Source organism: Nerophis lumbriciformis, linkage group LG14 (assembly GCF_033978685.3).
Source record: "Nerophis lumbriciformis linkage group LG14, RoL_Nlum_v2.1, whole genome shotgun sequence".
Classification (NCBI taxonomy): domain Eukaryota; kingdom Metazoa; phylum Chordata; class Actinopteri; order Syngnathiformes; family Syngnathidae; genus Nerophis; species Nerophis lumbriciformis.
This window is the reverse complement of record NC_084561.2, coordinates 6,493,824-6,511,863: the sequence shown is the minus strand read 5'-3', so window position 1 is coordinate 6,511,863 and position 18,040 is coordinate 6,493,824. Positions and strand designations below refer to the sequence as shown.

General features: G+C 33.7%; 1 protein-coding gene across 1 annotated transcript in view; it reads left to right on the top strand.

The window, feature by feature from the left end:
• p3h2 (prolyl 3-hydroxylase 2) overlaps positions 1–18,040 on the top strand; it is a 165,149-nt gene that overhangs the window by 102,884 nt on the left and 44,225 nt on the right. The window contains exon 2 of the mRNA XM_061976170.2: positions 14,667–14,819. Within this exon, the coding sequence (XP_061832154.2) occupies positions 14,667–14,819 (153 nt within the window). The remainder of the gene's footprint in view (positions 1–14,666; positions 14,820–18,040) is intronic.

Sequence of the window (18,040 nt, the reverse complement as noted above, 5' to 3'; positions counted from 1 at the left end):
GCGCTAGAAAGTATCCAGTAACAAACGTGTCCGTATCATTCAACTTACTGTGCCATGAGCTTTACTCAATATAAACAAGTATCACATAAATATGGTTGCATATGACACATACAAAGTCTCCAAGGCAGAAGTGTGTTAGAGAGTATCCAGTAACAAACGTATCCGCATCATTCAACCTACTGTGTCATGAGATTTATTCAATATACACAAGTATCACATAAATATGGTTGCATATTACACATACAAAGTCTCCAAGGCAGAAGTGCGCTAGAAAGTATCCAGTAACAAAGGTGTCCGCATCATTCAACTTACTGTGTCGTGAGCTTTATTGGATAATTTTAAAATGTTTCTATCATTCCACACTACAAAATGATAAAAGTATGTAACATGTGTTGATCGATATTGATCGATATTGGTCAATACCCAACACTGGTGTTGTATCAGAAGGGACGTTATGAATTTGCTTGCTGGTTTCGATGACCCGCCTTATCTTGCCTCTGATTGGCCAGTCTGTAATGTTTCACCCTAACCTCAGCCAATTGTGACTCATCATTAGAACACCAACTATTTACATGTTCTCACTATTTTCTTACACTTTATGAAGCATTTCTTACATATACCTTATTTTAAGATCTTGTTAAGTGTTCAATGTTATTTTACTATTTTGTTGACATTATTTGAGTGTTTTCCATGCTTGTGTTGACATTTCCTTTCTGCCTTGATAGCTGAGGGATTATAATCACAGGAAGGTTACATTTTAAATAAAATATATTTTTCTCCCGCTCCTTATTTTCCATAAATCATAAAAAAATGTCAATATTTATCGATATCGACCGATGTATTAATAATATTTAAACAATTACTCCATAACAACAATTAATTTCCATAGTTAAATAAGAATAACAGGGCAAAATAATGTTACACAGCTGTTATTTCCTGGCACTAAACCTGCAGAAAATAGTTCTTCTCAGGTTTCTCACTATTTTCTTACACTTTATGAAGCATTTCTTACATATTCCTTATTTTAAGATCTTATTGTTAAGTGTTCAATGTTATTTTACTATTTTGTTGACATTACTTGAGTGTTTTCCATGCTTGTGTTGACATTTCCTTTCTACCTTGATAGCTGAGGGATTATAATCACAGGAATGTTACATTTTAAATAAAATATATTTTTCTCCCGCTCCTTATTTTCCATAAATCATAAAAAAATTCAATTATTATCGTTATCGACCGATATATTAATACTATTTAAACAATTACTGCATAACAACAATTCCTTTCCATAGTTAAATAAGAACAACAGGGCAAAATAATGTTACACAGCCGTTATTTCCTGGCACTAAACCTGCAGAAAATAGTTCTTCTCAGGTTTCTCACTATTTTCTTACACTTTATGAAGCATTTCTTACTTATTCCTTATTTTAAGATCTTATTGTTAAGTATTCAATGTTATTTTACTATTTTGTTGACACTGTTTTGAGTGTTTTCCATGCTTGTGTTGACATTTCCTTTCTGCCTTGATAGTTGAGGGATTATAATCACAGGAATGTTACATTTTAAATGAAATATATTTTTCTCCTGCTCCTTATTTTCCATAAATCATAAAAAATGTCATCAATTATCGATATCGACCGATATATTAATAATATTTAAACAATTACTGCATAACAACAATTAATTTCCATAGTTAAATAAGAATAACAGGGCAAAATAATGTTACACAGCCGTTAGTTCCTGGCACTAAACCTGCAGAAAATAGTTCTTCTCAGGTTTCTCACTATTTTCTTACACTTTATGAAGCATTTCTTACATATTCCTTATTTTAAGATCTTATTGTTAAGTGTTCCATGTTATTTTACTATTTTGTTGACATTGTTTGAGTGTTTTCCATGCTTGTGTTGACATTTCCTTTCTGCCTTGATAGCTGAGGGATTATAATCACAGGAAGGTTACATTTTAAATAAAATATATTTTTCTCCCGCTCCTTATTTTCCATAAATCATAAAAAAAAGTCAATAATTATCGATATCGACCGATATATTAATAATATTTAAACAATTACTGCGTTACAACAATTAATTTCCATAGTTAAATAAGAATAACAGGGCAAAATAATGTTACACAGCCGTTATTTCCTGGCACTAGACCTGCAGAAAATAGTTCTTCTCAGGTTTCTCACTATTTTCTTACACTTTATGAAGCATTTCTTACATATTCCTTATTTTAAGATCTTATTGTTAAGTGTTCAATGTTATTTTACTATTTTGTTGACATTACTTGAGTGTTTTCCATGCTTGTGTTGACATTTCCTTTCTGCCTTGATAGCTGAGGGATTATAATCACAGGAATGTTACATTTTAAATAAAATATATTTTTCTCCCGCTCCTTATTTCCATAAATTATAAAAATGTCAATAATTATCGATATTGACTGATATATTAATAATATTTAAACAATTACTCCGTAACAACAATTAATTTCCATAGTTAAATAAGAATAAAGGGGCAAAATAATGTTACACAGCCGTTATTTCCTGGCACTAAACCTGCAGAAAATAGTTCTTCTCAGGTTTCTCACTATTTTCTTACACTTTATGAAGCATTTCTTACATATTCCTTATTTTAAGATCTTATTGTCAAGTGTTCAATGTTATTTTACTATTTTGTTGACATTGTTTGAGTATTTTCCATGCTTGTGTTGACATTTCCTTTCTGCCTTGATAGCTGAGGGATTATAATCACAGGAATGTTACATTTTAAATAAAATATATTTTTCTCCCGCTCCTTATTTTCCATAAATCATAAAAAAAAATTCAATAATTATCGATATAGACCGATATATTAATAATATTTAAACAATTACTGCCTAACAACAATTAATTTCCATAGTTAAATAAGAATAACAGGGCAAAATAATGTTACACAGCCGTTATTTCCTGGCACTAAACCTGCAGAAAATAGTTTTTCTCAGGTTTCTCACTATTTTCTTACACTTTATGAAGTATTTCTTACATATTCCTTATTTTAAGATATTATTGTTAAGTGTTCAATGTTATTTTACTATTTTGTTGACATTGTTTGAGTGTTTTCCATGCTTGTGTTGACATTTCCTTTCTGCCTTGATAGCTGAGGGATTATAATCACAGGAAGGTTACATTTATTAATATTTTTATTCTCCATAAGTCATAAAAGATATCAATAAATATCGATATCGACCGATACAAAAGACTTCTATCGTGATACAGTTTCCAGCCCAAGCTGTAAATGAAGCACAAATATTAATGTAGTCAGTCAGCGTGCTTGAAACGTTTCAAATCAAACCAGAACATTCCGCTTGTGCCAAGGAATGCAAACAAGTATCAGCGTCCTCAGTACCACCACACAGTCACGCTCCCTCCACCTGCGTGTCAAAGGCACACCTGTGCAGGTGAAAGAAGTCCACTCAGTAAGAGTCCAGAGTGTGTCCTCCTCCCAGACAGTGCTGGACCGCCCTGCAGCTTTGAGGAGAGGACTCTTCATGTGGCGCCAAGAGAAACACATGTCTTTCACCTCTTGCTTGGCATTATGGAAATAGGTCTAGAGCCCAGACCCATGCCAGGGACCTGGTGCTCAAACTGCAACAACAAGTGCAGTGCTGAGATGCACAAAGAAGGCAGTATCACTCCAGTGGAAATAGTTGTGAAATAAATATCAATGGCACCTGCAGTAATGACTTCTAGATGAAAACATTTAGTCTGCAGCAACATGGTAGGGCAGGTCTGAACACAGTCCGGGCACAGATCCAGTCTGATCATTTCAATATCATTTGCCGTGAGATACAGTCTGGTGTGCCGTGGGAGATGATCTAATTTTACCTATTTGGGGTAAAAAATATTGTTTGCAAAGCAGTAATTATAGTCTGCAAATGATGTGTTGTTGTTGAGTGTCGGTGCTGTCTAGAGCTCGGCAGAGTAACCGTGTAATACTCTTCCATATCAGTAGGTGGCAGCCGGTAGCTAATTGCTTTGTAGATGTCGGAAACAGCGGGAGGCAGGGTGCAGGTAAATGGGTATATAATGCTTAAACAAAAAATAAACAAAAGGTGAGTGCCCCTAAGAAAAGGCATTGAAGCTTAGGGAAGGCTATGCAGAACGAAACTAAAACTGAACTGGCTACAAAGTAAACAAAAACAGAATGCTGGACGACAGCAAAAACTTACTGGGGAGCAAAGACGGCGTCCACAATGTACATCCGAACATGACATGACAATCGACAATGTCCCCAAGAAGAAGGATAAAAACAAAGTAGATGAGGGAAATATCGCTCAAAGGAAGACTTGAAACTGCGACAGGAAATTACCAAAAAAAAGAGAAAAAGCCACCAAAATAGGAGCGCAAGACAAGAACTAAAACACTACACACAGTAAAACAGTAAAAAAACTCCAAATAAGTCAGGGTGTGACGTGACAGGTGGTGACAGTACACCTACTTTGAGACAAGAGCTATAGTGATGCATGCTTGGTTATGGTTTGAATTCATATCCAACAATTGCGACAACGACTGAGTTTCGTTTTTTAATGATTTCTGCTGGTGGTGTGCCTCCGCATTTTTTCAACGCAAAAAAAAAAGTTGCCTTGGCTCAAAAAAGGTTGAAAAACACTGATTTAGAGGCCTTCAGCCAGCTCATTTCCTTTCAAACCGATGGCCACTTCCAATTTGCGCGGGGATTCCCCTTTATAAATGATTCAAATGTGTCACAGAAGGGAAGAATCACTTCCTGTCTGGAGCCGTGGTGAGTCAGGATCGTCCTGGGGACTATTTGTCCCACTATCTAAGGAGAAATATAATCTTAGAGAAAAATGTCATTTAAAACATTTGTATGCACGTACAACACTGGATTAAGCAAAGCAATCAAACAATGTACTAATATGATACACTTCAAGAAACTCTTCAAACTTAAAGTGTTTACAAAGTACAATGAAGAAGAATGTCAGGTTCAAACACTCATGACATCTATTACACAAGACAAGAAGCAAGGAATCAAACAGAGACAGGATTAAATTTGGCTCAATGAGGAGAATCGTGTAGATACTGTACCCTTGCACAATGTCTCACCACGCTCTGACGAAAGATTGTACGCCTCCTATTTTATTTGGACTTTCCCTGATTACATGGCAACAGCTGTTTCTAAGGGAGGGGGGGGTCATAAACAGCCATCGCCTTTGATTAAAAACAGTTCAAAGAAAAGGTCGTAAAACAGTTCAAAGAAAAGGTGCCTGGAGCTTGGGCAAGTCCTGCTTCCTCTCCGCTTTGTAGATCTCGGGTCAAGACAACATCTTTCTGTGGATTACAATACATCAAAGAAACCGACGCCTTCATGTCGCTTCCCATCGTACACAGTGGAGTTTTACAAGCGTTTGTTCGAAAACAAAGTATATAAATGAACATTTAAAAAAAACTTCTATGGAAATATCCAATATCACAACATATATATATCTGCGGCTTATATCCAGTGTGATTTATGTATGGAAATATATTTTGTTGTTCTCAAATTCATTAGGTGCGGCTTATATACGGGTGCGGTTTAAAGTCTGGAAAATATGCTAAATGTACATTTTTATTGAAGATTTAACTTCTTCTGATTATAGTTCCTCAGCTATCAAGGCAGAAAGGAAATGTCAACACAAGCATGGAAAACACTCAAATGTGATTTTACTATTTTTTTTTTACATTGTTTAACACTTAACAATAAGATCTTAAATTAAGGAATATGTAAGAAATGCTTCATAAAGTGTAAGAAAATAGTGAGAAAATGTAAACAAAGAAACCTGAGAACTATTTTCTGCAGGTTTAGTGCTAGGAAATAACGGCTGTGTAACATTTATTTGCCCTGTTATTCTTATTTAACTATGGAAATGATTTTTTTTTGTTATGCAGTAATTGTTTAAATATTACTAATATATCAGTTGATATCAATAATTGACATTTTTTTATGACCTATGGAAAATAAGGAGCAGGAGAAAAATATATTTTATTTGAAATGTAACTTTCCTGTGATTATAATCCCTCAGCTATCAAGGCAGAAAGGAAATGTCAACACAAGCATAGAAAACACTCAAATAATGTCAACAAAATAGTAAAATAACATGGAACACTTAACAATAAGCTCTTAAAATAAGGAATATGTAAGAAATGCTTCATAAAGTGTAAGAAAATAGTGAGAAACCTGAGAAGAACTATTTTCTGCAGGTTTAGTGCCAGGAAATAACGGCTGTGTAACATTATTTTGCCCTGGTATTCTTATTTAACTATGGAAAGGATTTTTTTGTTTATGTAAGAAATGCTTCATAAAGTGTAAGAAAATAGTGAGAAAATGTAAACAGAGAAACCTGAGAACTATTTTCTGCAGGTTTAGTGCCAGGAAATAATGGCTGTGTAACATTTATTTGCCCTGTTATTCTTATTTAACTATGGAAATGATTTTTTTTTGTTATGCAGTAATTGTTTAAATATTACTAATAAATCAGTTGATATCAATAATTGGCATTTTTTATGACCTATGGAAAATAAGGAGAAAAATATATTCTATTTGAAATGTAACCTTCCTGTGATTATAATCCCTCAGCTATCAAGGCAGAAAGGAAATGTCAACACAAGCATGGAAAACACTCAATGTCAACAAAATAGTAAAATAACATGGAGCACTTAACAATAAGCTCTTAAAATAAGGAATATGTAAGAAATGCTTCAAAGAAAATAGTGAGAAAATGTAAACAGAAAAACCTGCGAATAACTGTTTTCTGCAGGTTTATTGCCAGGAAATAATGGCTGTGTAACATTAATTTGCCCTGTTATTCTTATTTAACTATGGAAATTATTTTTTTGTTTATGTAAGAAATGCTTCATAAAGTGTAAGAAAATAGTGAGAAAATGTAAACATTGAAACCTGAGAACTATTTTCTGCAGGTTTAGTGCTCGGAAATAATGGCTGTGTAACATTTATTTGCCCTGTTATTCTTGTTTAACTATGGAAATGATTTTTTTTGTAATTGTTTAAATATTATTAATATATCAGTTTATATCAATAATTGACATTTTTTATGACCTATGGAAAATAAGGAGCAGAAGAAAAATGTATTTTATTTGAAATGTAACTTCCTGTGGTTATAATCCCTCAGCTATCAAGGCAGAAAGGAAATGTCAACACAAGCATGGAAAACACTCAAACAATGTCAACAAAATAGTACAATAACATGGAACACTTAACAATAAGCTCTTAAAATGAAGGAATATGTAAGAAATGCTTCAAAGAAAATAGTGAGAAAATGTAAACAGAAAAACCTGCGAATAACTGTTTTCTGCAGGTTTATTGCCAGGAAATAATGGCTGTGTAACATTAATTTGCCCTGTTATTCTTATTTAACTATGGAAATTATTTTTTTGTTTATGTAAGAAATGCTTCATAAAGTGTAAGAAAATAGTGAGAAAATGTAAACAGAGAAACCTGAGAACTATTTTCTGCAGGTTTAGTGCCAGGAAATAACGGCTGTGTAACATTATTTTGCCCTGTTATTCTTATTTAACTATGGAAATTATTTTTTTGTTATGCAGTAATTTTTTAAATATTACTAATATATCAGTTGATATCAATAATTGACATTTTTTTATGACCTATGGAAAATAAGGAGCAGGAGAAAAATATATTTTATTTGAAATGTAACTTTCCTGTGATTATAATCCCTCAGCTATCAAGGCAGAAAGGAAATGTCAACACAAGCATAGAAAACACTCAAATAATGTCAACAAAATAGTAAAATAACATGGAACACTTAACAATAAGCTCTTAAAATAAGGAATATATGAAATATTGCACCATGAACCAGTTCCTGGTGTTTAAGACTTGGGTGTTGGCTCGGGACTAAAGATCTGAGGGGCGGCCCCCACAGCTGTGTTTATGCTAGTTTGGTGTACTCCAGTATTAGACCCCTTCGCCCCAGGCCGGATCCTCAGGCCTGAAGCCGGCGGTCCTTGAGGAGTTAAGGAAATCTGGGGTTTAGGAGAAGAAAGTGAGTGACCTGGTGGGTTGTCTGTTGATCACATCCTGGGTTGTTTGGTCTCCAGGAGTCTGTGCAAAACAAGCAGATGAGTTGATAGCGGCGTAGGCTTGTTGGAGGTTCTTGATCTTGCTGTGGGAAAGCAAAGGCTTGACATCTTATCTGCTGCTTTCTCTGGAGAACCTCCCATGGTGGTAGGTCAACCACACTGGCGCGACCAGGAATGCAGCAAACACTCTTTAGGCCTCTGGGGGCCCAGGCAAGTCTCCATACCAATATTTTGGTACCGGTACCAAAATGTATTTCAATACTTTTCTAAATAAAGGGGACCACAAAAAATTTAATTATTGTCCTTATTTGAACAAAAAAATCTTAGGGTAAATTAAACATGTTTATTTAGTCCTTAAATAAAATAGTCAACATACTAGACAACTTGTCTTTTAGTAGTAAGTAAACAAACAAAGACTCCTAGTTAGTCTGCTGACGTATGCAGTAACATATTGTGTCATTTATACACCTATTATTTTGTACACATTAATAATAATAATAATAGATTTTATTTGTAAAAAGCACTTTACATTGAGTAAACAACCTCAAAGTGCTACAGTGTATTAAAAAAAAAAGATAATAAAAACTAGAACAGCCAAATAGCTAGAATTAGTATGCATATATCTACAAAAAAAAAATCATCCACAGTCTGTGGTGCCCTCAGGTGGTCAGGGACTGGGAGCGGCGGAGCAGGAAGCCCGGTCTCCCATTGTTCGTAGCTTTGTCCTCGGAGGTTGGAGGAGGTTAGCCTGTGTGGAGGATTTGGGGGGTGAGCAGTTCTTTGAGGTAGAGGGGGGGCATTTCCATGGAGGCACTGGTGGGTTAATAGGGAGACTTTGTATTCAATCCTGAGTGGATACCGGTACCAAACAGGGACAAACTGTAAAAATAGATTATTAATCTACTTGTTCATTTACTGTTGATATCTGCTTATTTTCTGTTTCAACATGTTTTTTCTACACTTCTGTTAAAATGTAATAATCACTTATTCTTCTCTTATTTGATACTTTACATTAGTTTTGGATGATTCCACACATTTAGGTGTACACCTATAAAATTTGCTTTAAAGGATAGCCTACTAGCATTAGCATGCTAATAGGTAGCATTAGTCAAGTAACACAATATTTGCTGCTAAGGTGTACACCTATAAAATGTGCTAAAAAAGCTAGCCTACTAGCGTTAGCATGCTAACAGGTAGCATTCGTCAAGTAACAAAATATTTGACAATGAGGTGTACACCTATAAAATTTGCTAAAAAAGGTAGCCTACTAGCATTAGCATGCTAGCAGGTAGCATTCGTCAGGGAACAAAATATTTGCTGCTAAGGTGTACACCTATAAAGTGTGCTAAAAAAAAGCTAGCCTACTAGCGTTAGCATGCTAACAGGTAGCATTTGTCAAGTAACAAAATATTTGCTGCTAAGGTGTACACCTATAAAATGTGCTAAAAAAAGCTAGCCTACTAGCGTTAGCATGCTAACAGGTAGCATTTGTCAAGTAACAAAATATTTGACAATGAGGTGTACACCTATAAAATTTGTTAAAAAGGATAGCCTACTAGCATTAGCATGCTAACAGGTAGCATTCATCAAGTAACAACATTTTTGACAATGAGGTGTACACCTATAAAATTTGTTAAAAAGGATAGCCTACTAGCATTAGCATGCTAACAGGTAGCATTCATCAAGTAACAAAATATTTGCTGCTTAGTTGTACACCTATAAAATTTGCTAAAAAAGATACCCTATTAGCATGCTAGCAGGTAGCATTCGTCAAGTAACAAAATATTTTCTGCTAAGGTGTACACCTATAAAATGTGCTAAAAAAAAGCCAGCCTACTAGCATTAGCATGCTAACAGGTAGCATTCGTCAAGTAACACAATATTTGCTGCTAAGGTGTACACCTATAAAATTTGCTAAAAAAGATCGCCAACTAGGTTTAGCATGCTAACAGGTAGCATTCGTCAAGTAACAAAATATTTGCTGCTATAAAATTTGCTAAATGAACATTTACAAAATGTTTCTATGGTACTTTTCAAACTGAGTATAGTACCATTTTTTTTTATCAATTATTACCGCGATACTATACTAGTACGGGTATACCGTACAACCTTACATTCAACATTTAAAACCGTTTAACAACAGCAGTTTTTTGTCCACTGGACTTTGATCCACACACAATTAGACCTTTACTAGTTTCACAGAGTTTTCCTCTGCTTTTGACTCAAGCCAGACTGAGCTTGTCAGCTGTTGGGGGTCAGTAAACATGCAGTCTGCTTTAGGTCTGCACCTGTCACCGACATGAAGGATGTCAACTAATGGACTCACATGTTCCTGCAGTCTACACTTCACGTGGGCCTAAGACCCAACCTGTCCTGTACAGGGTCCCAACAGTTCAGACTACTATCAACAACAGTATTGATAAGAACTCCAACATATCCTTGATTAAAAAGTTTACTGAGGAATTTGTGAAACTAAAACAATACAAAAAGAATGGGATTATAAGTTAATAATACTAACACAGACACTTATGCATGAAAACACTCCTACAGACATCACACATGGGACACTTTAGTAAGTAAGAATAGTTTTAGTTATATTGTAAAACTTACAAACGTTGCTTGGAGTGAAGAATAAAGAATCATTTGTGGAAAAACGCTATGGACAGCCAGAAGACGGAACAGCACGTCTACTTCCGGTTGAAAGCAATAAATGGAAGGACACTGCGTCCAAAAGAGGGCACCATAGCACAAACAATAACACACCTTTTCAGTGTGTTTGCTTGTTTGTTTTTTTAACTATTTGCATTATGGCTTTCAGCCAAGAAAGATCCATAAATTAGCCACACCGTTTTATAAGCCGCTAAGTTCAAAGCGCAGGAAAAAAGTAGCGACTTATAGCCCGGGATTCGCGGTAAACAAGTACAAACTTTTATTATTATTTTTAATACATTTGTCTTGTTTTTTTTTTGTTTTTTTTCGCATTTGCATATTTGCGCTATGGCTGTCAACGAAGAATATTTCCTGAATTAGCCGCACCGTTCTATAAGTCACAGGGTTCAAAGTGTAGGGAAACAAGTAGCGGCTTATAGTCCGAATTTTACGGTAAACAAGTACAAACTTTTTCAACAGTATTAATATTAATAATAATTCCAACATAGCAGTGATTAGAAATCACAAAAAAAGGTTTAAGATTTTATTGATTTATTATTATTTATTTTTTAATCATTATTATTTTAATTTAAATAATAATAAATAATAAAAAAAATAAAAAATAAATAAAAAAAATTTAATTTATCGGATAAGCGGAAGAAGATGGATGGATGGATGGATATTTTAATTTACTATTATTACTATTTTATTTTATTTTATTATTATTTATTTTTTGAATTTTAGACGGTTTAGTGAGTAAGAATTTTTGTAGTTATATTGTAAAACTTCCAAACGTTGCTTGGAGTAATGAATGAAGAATCCTTTCGAGCAGAAACGCTATGGACAGTTATACTTCCGGTAGTACATTTTCAACCCACAACACCTGCAGTGAGCGAACTCGTCCAAAAGATGGCGCCATAGCACAAACAATATCACAACTTTACAGTGTGTTTGCTTGTTTTTTGGGGGTTTTTTTGCATTTACATATTTGCGCTATGGCTGTCAACGAAGAATATGTCCTGAATTAGCCGCACCGTTCGAAAAGTTGCAGGGTTCAAAGCGTAGGGGAAAAAAGTAGCGGCTTATAGTCCGGAATTTACGATAAACAAGTACAAACTTTTTCAACAGTATTAATATTAATAATAATTCCAACATAGCAGTGATTAGAAATCACAAAAAAAGGTTTAAGATTTTATTGATTTATTATTATTTATTTTTTTAATCATTATTATTTTTATTTACTATTATTACTATTTTTGTTTTGTTTTTTTAATTTATTTTAGATGGTTTAGTGAGTAAGAATTATTGTAGTTATATTGTAAAACTTCCAAACGTTGCTTGGAGTGATGAATGAAGAATCCTTTCGAGCAGAAACGCTATGGACAGTTATACTTCCGGTAGTACATTTTCAACCCGCAACACCTGCAGTGAGCGAACTCGTCCAAACGATGGCGCCATAGCACAAACAATATCACAACTTTACAGTGTGTTTGCTTGTTTTTTTGTTGTTTTTTTTCATTTACATATTTGCGCTATGGCTGTCAACGAAGAATATTTCCTGAATTAGCCGCACCGTTCTATAAGTCACAGGGTTCAAAGCGTAGGGGAAAAAAGTAGCGGCTTATAGTCCGGAATTTACGGTAAACAAGTACAAACTTTTTCAACAGTATTAATTTTAATAATAATTCCAACATAGCAGTGATTAGAAATCACAAAAAAAGGTTTAAGATTTTATTGATTTATTATTTATCTTTTTAATCATTATTATTTTTATTTACTATTATTACTATTTTTTTATTATTATTTTTTTTTAATTTATTTTAGACGATTTAGTGAGTAAGAATTAATGTAGTTATATTGTAAAACTTACAAACGTTGCTTGGAGTGATGAAATTATACTTTCGGTAGAACATTTTCAACCCGCAACACCTGCAGTAAGCGAACTCGTCCAAAAGATGGCGCCATAGCACAAACAATATCACAACTTTACAGTGTGTTTGCTTGTTTTTTTGTTGTTTTTTTGCATTTACATATTTGCGCTATGGCTGTCAACGAAGAATATGTCCTGAATTAGCCGCACCATTCTATAAGTCACAGGGTTCAAAGTGTAGGGAAACAAGTAGCGGCTTATAGTCCGAATTTTACGGTAAACAAGTACAAACTTTTTCAACAGTATTAATATTAATAATAATTCCAACATAGCAGTGATTAGAAATCACAAAAAAAGGTTTAAGATTTTATTGATTTATTATTATTTATTTTTTTAATCATTATTATTTTTATTTACTATTATTACTATTTTTTTTATTTTTTTATTTATTTTTTTATTTTAGACGATTTAGTGAGTAAGAATTATTGTAGCTATATTGTAAAACTTACAAACGTTGCTTGGAGTGATGAAATTATACTTTCGGTAGAACATTTTCAACCCGCAACACCTGCAGTGAGCGAACTCGTCCAAAAGATGGCGCCATAGCACAAACAATATCACAACTTTACAGTGTGTTTGCTTGTTTTTTTGTTGTTGTTTTTTTTGCATTTACATATTTGCGCTATGGCTGTCAACGAAGAATATTTCCTGAATTAGCCGCACCGTTCTATAAGTCGCAGGGTTCAAAGCGTAGGGGGAAAAAGTAGCGGCTTATAGTCCGGAATTTACGGTAAACAAGTACAAACTTTTTCAACAGTATTAATATTAATAATAATTCCAACATAGCAGTGATTAGAAATCACAAAAAAAGGTTTAAGATTTTATTGATTTATTATTATTTATTTTTTTAATCATTATTATTTTTATTTACTATTATTACTATTTTTTTATTTTATTATTATTTTAGATGGTTTAGTGAGTAAGAATTATTGTAGTTATATTGTAAAACTTCCAAACGTTGCTTGGAGTGATGAATGAAGAATCCTTTCGAGCAGAAACGCTATGGACGGTTATGCTTCCGCTAGTACATTTTCAACCCGCAACACCTGCAGTGAGCAAACTCGTCCAAAAGATGGCGCCATAGCACAAACAATATCACAACTTTACAGTGTGTTTGCTTGTTTTTGTTGTTTTTTTTTTGCATTTACATATTTGCGCTATGGCTGTCAACGAAGAATATTTCATGAATTAGCCGCACCGTTCTATAAGTCGCAGGGTTCAAAGCGTAGGGGGAAAAAGTAGCGACTTATAGTCCAGAATTTACGGTAAACAAGTACAAACTTTTTTTATTTTTTAAATACAACATTTTTAATCAGCCTAACAAAATAATACAATAATAATACAATTCCAAACCAAGCAAGCAGCAACATTCAGAATAGCAATCGACAGAGTCATTGAGAGGACACACAAACATGACACAAAACAATCCAAAGTAGTCAAACAAAAATTAATATCAACAACAGCATTAATGTTAATAATAATTCCAACATAGCAGTGATTAGAAATCACAGAAAAAAATGTTTAAGGATTTTTAAAAATTATTATTATTATTTTTATTTATTTTGTTAATCATTATTATTTTTGATTTACTATTATTACTATTATTATTATTTTTTTTTTAATCATTATTATTTCTATTTACTATTATTATTATTATTATTTATTTTTTTTTGAGAAGGTTTAGTAAGTGAGAATTATTGTAGTTATATTGTAAAACTTTCAAACGTTGCTTGGAGTGATGAATGAAGAATCCATACGAGTAGAAACGCTATGGACGGTTGTACTTCCGCTAGTACATTTTCAACCCGCAACACCCGCAGTGAGCGAACTCGTCCAAAAGAGGGCGACGTAGCACAAACAATATCACAACTTTTCTGCTTGTGTTTGATTAAAAATATTAAACACATAAATTAGCCGCGCCGGTTTTACGGGCCGCAGATTTCAAAGCGAAGGTCAAAAGTAGCGTGACATTGAGGGTAATCTCTTTGCTTTGCCTCCTTGCAGCTGAAGCAGCCGGACAAAGCGGCGGCCGCGGCGCACACCTACTTCCAGGCCAATCCGGAACACGTGGAGATGGGTCAGGACCTGGAGCAGTACAAGGACCTGAAGGGGGTCAAGGAGGACCACTTTGTGGACCGAGAAGCTCGTCCTCACCAGGTGAGAGAGGAGATCCTTTTAGGTCAACCTCCAGTTTTCAGTCATCCAGTATGGATGAGGTCTAACTTTGTATCATGTCACAACCACTTACTCTAGAGCAGGGGTCTAAACATTTTCCAGGCCAAGGACCACCAAAGTTCTTATAAATCTTGTATGATTTTTGATATTTTACATTAAACTATTTTTTCAGCTTCAAAAAGATTCCAGGAATTCCTGGTTTTCCAAAGCCTCTATTTTCACCTCTTCCAGGAAAGTTTCCACAGTTCACATTTTTCCACCGTTTTGGACCATTCCCCCTTCAAAACATTCCTCTTAGTTGGGACAAAAAAACGCTCCTATTTTTTTTTCGTACAAATTCCCGGTTTTCCAGGAATTCCGAAATACCCATTCTCAATTCAAACTGTTACTACTTCAACATTTTTCAACCGATTCCAAAAATTCCAATACCAACCCATTCATATCAGCTATTATCAATATTTTTTTAAATTCCCAGTTTTCCCGAATTTCCAGGAAATTCCCACTCAAATTAATAAACGTATTACTAGTTCTACAATGCCCTATATTTTCTTAAAATATAGGACATTTTTCAACCGATTTGAAAAATTCCAACACCAACCCATTCATACCATCTATGACAATTGTGTTATTATCAATATTTTTTTTAAATTCCCGGTTTTCCCGAAATTCCAGAATTTCCAGGAAATTCCCACTCCAATGAATAAACATATTCATAGTTCTACACTGCCCTATATTTTCTTAAAATTTTGCAAACCAACCCATTCATATCAGCTATTATCAATATTTTTTTTAAATTCCCAGTTTTCCCGAATTTTCAGGAAATTCCCACTTCAATGAATAAACGTATTCATAGTCCTACACTGCCCTATACTTTCTTAAAATTTTGCAAACCAACCCATTCATATCAGCTATCATCAATATTTTTTTTAAATTCCCAGTTTTCCCGAATTTTCAGGAAATCCCCACTCAAATTAATAAACGTATTACTAGTTCTACAATGCCCTATATTTTCTTAAAATATAGGACATTTTTCAACCGATTTGAAAAATTCCAACACCAACCCATTCATATCAGCTATTATCAATATTTTTTTTAATTCCCAGTTTTCCCGAATTTCCAGGAAATTCCCACTCAAATTAATAAACGTATTACTAGTTCTACAATGCCCTATATTTTCTTAAAATATAGGACATTTTTCAACCGATTTGAAAAATTCCAACACCAACCCATTCATATCATCTATGACAATTGTGTTATTATCAATATTTTTAAAAAATTCCCGGTTTTCCCGAAATTCCAGAATTTCCAGGAAATTCCCACTCCAATGAATAAACATATTCATAGTTCTACACTGCCCTATATTTTCTTAAAATTTTGCAAACCAACACATTCATATCAGCTATTATCAATATTTTTTTTAAATTCCCAGTTTTCCCGAATTTTCAGGAAATTCCCACTTCAATGAATAAACGTATTCATAGTCCTACACTGCCCTATACTTTCTTAAAATTTTGCAAACCAACCCATTCATATCAGCTATCATCAATATTTTTTTTAAATTCCCAGTTTTCCCGAATTTTCAGGAAATTCCCACTCAAATGAATAAACTTATTAATAGTTCTACGATGCCCTATATTTTCTTAAAATCTAGGACATTTTTCAACCGATTTGAAAAATTCCAACACCAACCCATTCATATCATCTATGACAATTGTGTTATTATCAATATTTTAAAAAATTCCCTGTTTTCCTGAATTTCCAGGAAATTCCCACTTCAATGAATAAACGTATTCATAGTCCTACACTGCCCTATACTTTCTTAAAATTTTGCAAACCAACCCATTCATGTCAGCTATTATCAATATTTTTTTTAATTCCCAGTTTTCCCGAATTTCCAGGAAATTCCCACTCATATTAATAAATGTATTACTAGTTCTACAATGCCCTATATTTTCTTAAAATATAGGACATTTTTCAACCGATTTGAAAAATTCCAACACCAACCCATTCATATCATCTCTGACAATTGTGTTATTATCCATATTTTCAAAAGTTCCCTGTTTTCCTGAATTTCCAGGAAATTCCCACTTCAATGAATAAACGTATTCATAGTCCTACACTGCCCTATACTTTCTTAAAATTTTGCAAACCAACCCATTCATATCAGCTATTATCAATATTTTTTTTAAATTCCCAGTTTTCCCGAATTTTCAGGAAATTCCCACTCAAATGAATAAACTTATTAATAGTTCTACGATGCCCTATATTTTCTTAAAATCTAGGACATTTTTCAACCGATTTGAAAAATTCCAACACCAACCCATTCATATCATCTATGACAATTGTGTCATTATCAATATCTTCAAAAATTCCCTGTTTTCCTGAATTTCCAGGAAATTCCCACTTCAATGAATAAACGTATTCATAGTCCTACACTACCCTATACTTTCTTAAAATTTTGCAAACCAACCCATTCATATCAGCTATTATCAATATTTTTTTAAATTCCCAATTTTCACGAATTTTCAGGAAATTTCCACTCAAATGAATAAACGTATTAATAGTTCTACGATGCCCTATATTTTCTTAAAATCTAGGACATTTTTCAACTGATTTGAAAAATTCCAACACCAACCCATTCATATCATCTAGGACAATTGTGCTATTATCAATATTTTTAAAAATTCCCGGTTTTCCCGAAATTCCCGAATTTCCAGAAAATTCCCACTGCAATGAATAAACGTATTCATAGTTCTACACTGCCCTATATTTTCTTAAAATTTTACACAATTTTTAGACCCGATTTCAACTTTTCAACCATCCACCCACACTACTCTTCACGTATATGGAATGCAAAACATGTTTTCCCTTTACCCAAATTTCCCGGAATTTTTCCTTCCATTGATAATGAATGGGCATTACACAATCGAATGCTTATCCCAAATTTCTCACCCGATTCGAAAAGTTCCACCATCCACACACTCCACTCACCTTGGAAAATCACACAACATTTTTTTAGGTTAAACATTTTTCCAGGAATTCCCAGAATTACCGGTTTTCCCAAGCCTCTATTTTCACTTCCTCCCGGAAAGTTTTCACAGTCCACATTTTCCACCGTTTTTGACCATTCCCCTTAGTTGGGATGAAAAAATAATTTCCGTACAAATTCCCGGTTTTCCAGGAATTCCGAAATACCCATTCTC